The following is a 1,806-nucleotide window of genomic DNA, read 5'->3' as shown; positions in this document are numbered from 1 at the left end:
CTACAGGCCCTTGTCCAAAGCCTCTCTCCAGTGATGGGATGCTGGTGGCTACTGGCTTTCTTGGGTCTCACAGCAGTACATGTTTCTAACCAGGCTGCACCGTGTATCCCACTGAGCAGGTCCGGCAGCTGGAAAGGAGCATTGGGCTCAAAGATCTGGCCATGGCTGAGATGGAGGAGAAGATCCGCAACATGGAAGCTTCCACCTACGATGGTGTTTTCATCTGGAAGATAACAGAGTTTGCCCGGAAGCGCCAAGAGGCCATCACAGGCCGCTCTCCTGCTATCTTCTCTCCAGGTTATTGCCTTTTGTGTCTCAGCTGGGTGTGGGATGCGTGGTGATGTCCTTGAAAAGGGAGATGCTGCCCCTTCAGATGTTCTTCTGTTCTTTCCCCCTTTCTCCATGGACCCTGAGCAGCTCTTTTTTAGCAGTGGGCTAAGTGAAACTGGTGCTGAAATGGTGCTTTTTTGATTGCAGAAAACCCTTTTAATATCTTGTAATACAGAGTGCAACCTGGAACAGCCCAGCATAACCCTTCAGTAATACTCAGAGACCATAAAACCAGCAATAAAATGGTTAAGGAAGGGAGGAAATATATATTAGAGCCCCTAAAACACATTTTAGTGCCTAAAACATGGTGGTGCAAGAGACAATGTCTAAATACAGCCCATCCATACCTAGGAAGTGCTTAAATACCTGTTGGGGGAAGGGGCTCTCCTCACAGAACTGCCCCAGCTCCACTATTCCTCCTGTTTCTAAGGAAGAACCTGGTGGACAGTAAGCAGTGGGTTGTGATCTGGCCTTTTTTCTGAGGAAAGAAATTCCCTGGCTTGTGGCTGGGAGATGAAACAATCTCTTCACAGTTGTTGCTTGGTTGGAAGCTCATCTCGCATCAGAATGGTTGAGGAGGGAAGTTGGTGTTTGCCTGAGCAGGAGTCACTGGGATTGAAGTGTGCTGGAGAGCTTTTCCCACCAGCCAGAGCTGTGTGCAGACCTGGAGCAGGTACCTTGCTCCTGGTGCTGTCAAAGAGCAGGTTGTGGCTGGGCCATGTGATAAAAGCAGCTGAATTGGTTTAGAACTACTCTAAAGTCTGTGTTCTGGATGGAAGCTGCTCAGAGCCCTTTTCCTCTTGAAAAACTGAAAGAAGAAAGGATTCCCCCTCTTGAGGGGAACTGCGTTGCTGCTGACACTGTGTACGAAGGCATTTCCTTTAGTCAGCAGCAGGCTGGAAACCCCCGCAGGAAGGGCACTGCTTCCTTTACCCAAATTTGCTTCAAATCTGGTTTGTGTGTCTGAGAGAAAGGACTTTGATTCTTGCATCCTGCCTGTCCCACGCTGTGCTCCATTGCTGCGTGGCCTGAATGTCTGCAGGGGCTGCGGGTTGGAGGGAGGTGCTGAATGGAGCTGACTCTGCTCCTCTGGCCACGGGCATCCCACACTGTGCCCCAGCTCCAGGCCCCACATGAGCTGATGCCATCTGCATTCCTGTGGCTGGGAGGGATCTGGTTTTCTAGGTTGGAGAATCAAGTCAGTTGGAGGAGGGATGTGTCAGAGCCCAAGGGAGGGAAAGGGCTGAAGCCTCTGACTGCAGGAGGCTTTGTCTGCCCAGACACGTGCTCCGAGTGCCCAGTTCCTCCCAGAACTGGGACAGATACTCTCTGGCAGCAGGAGCAGGGCTCAGGGCTTTTGTAAGCTGTTCCATCAAAGGGAAAACTCCTTCGTGAGCCACCAGAAGCATTTCGTGGTGCTGGTTGGTCTCTGCAATCTCCTGATGAACATCTCATATGTGTGTGTGTGTGTGGGGG

General features: G+C 51.2%; 1 protein-coding gene across 1 annotated transcript in view; it reads left to right on the top strand.

Annotated features, from left to right (window-relative positions):
- TRAF2 (TNF receptor-associated factor 2) overlaps nucleotides 1-1,806 on the top strand; it is a 20,483-nt gene that overhangs the window by 15,657 nt on the left and 3,020 nt on the right. Inside the window, 1 exon segment of the mRNA XM_010009851.1 lies at nucleotides 120-297. Coding sequence (XP_010008153.1) covers nucleotides 120-297 — 178 coding nt within the window.

The sequence above is a fragment of the Nestor notabilis genome, unplaced genomic scaffold, assembly GCF_000696875.1.
Source record: "Nestor notabilis isolate BGI_N333 unplaced genomic scaffold, ASM69687v1 scaffold5622, whole genome shotgun sequence".
NCBI lineage: Eukaryota > Metazoa > Chordata > Aves > Psittaciformes > Psittacidae > Nestor > Nestor notabilis.
Note: the sequence above shows the minus strand (reverse complement) of the source record. Positions and strands in the feature narration are given on the sequence as shown.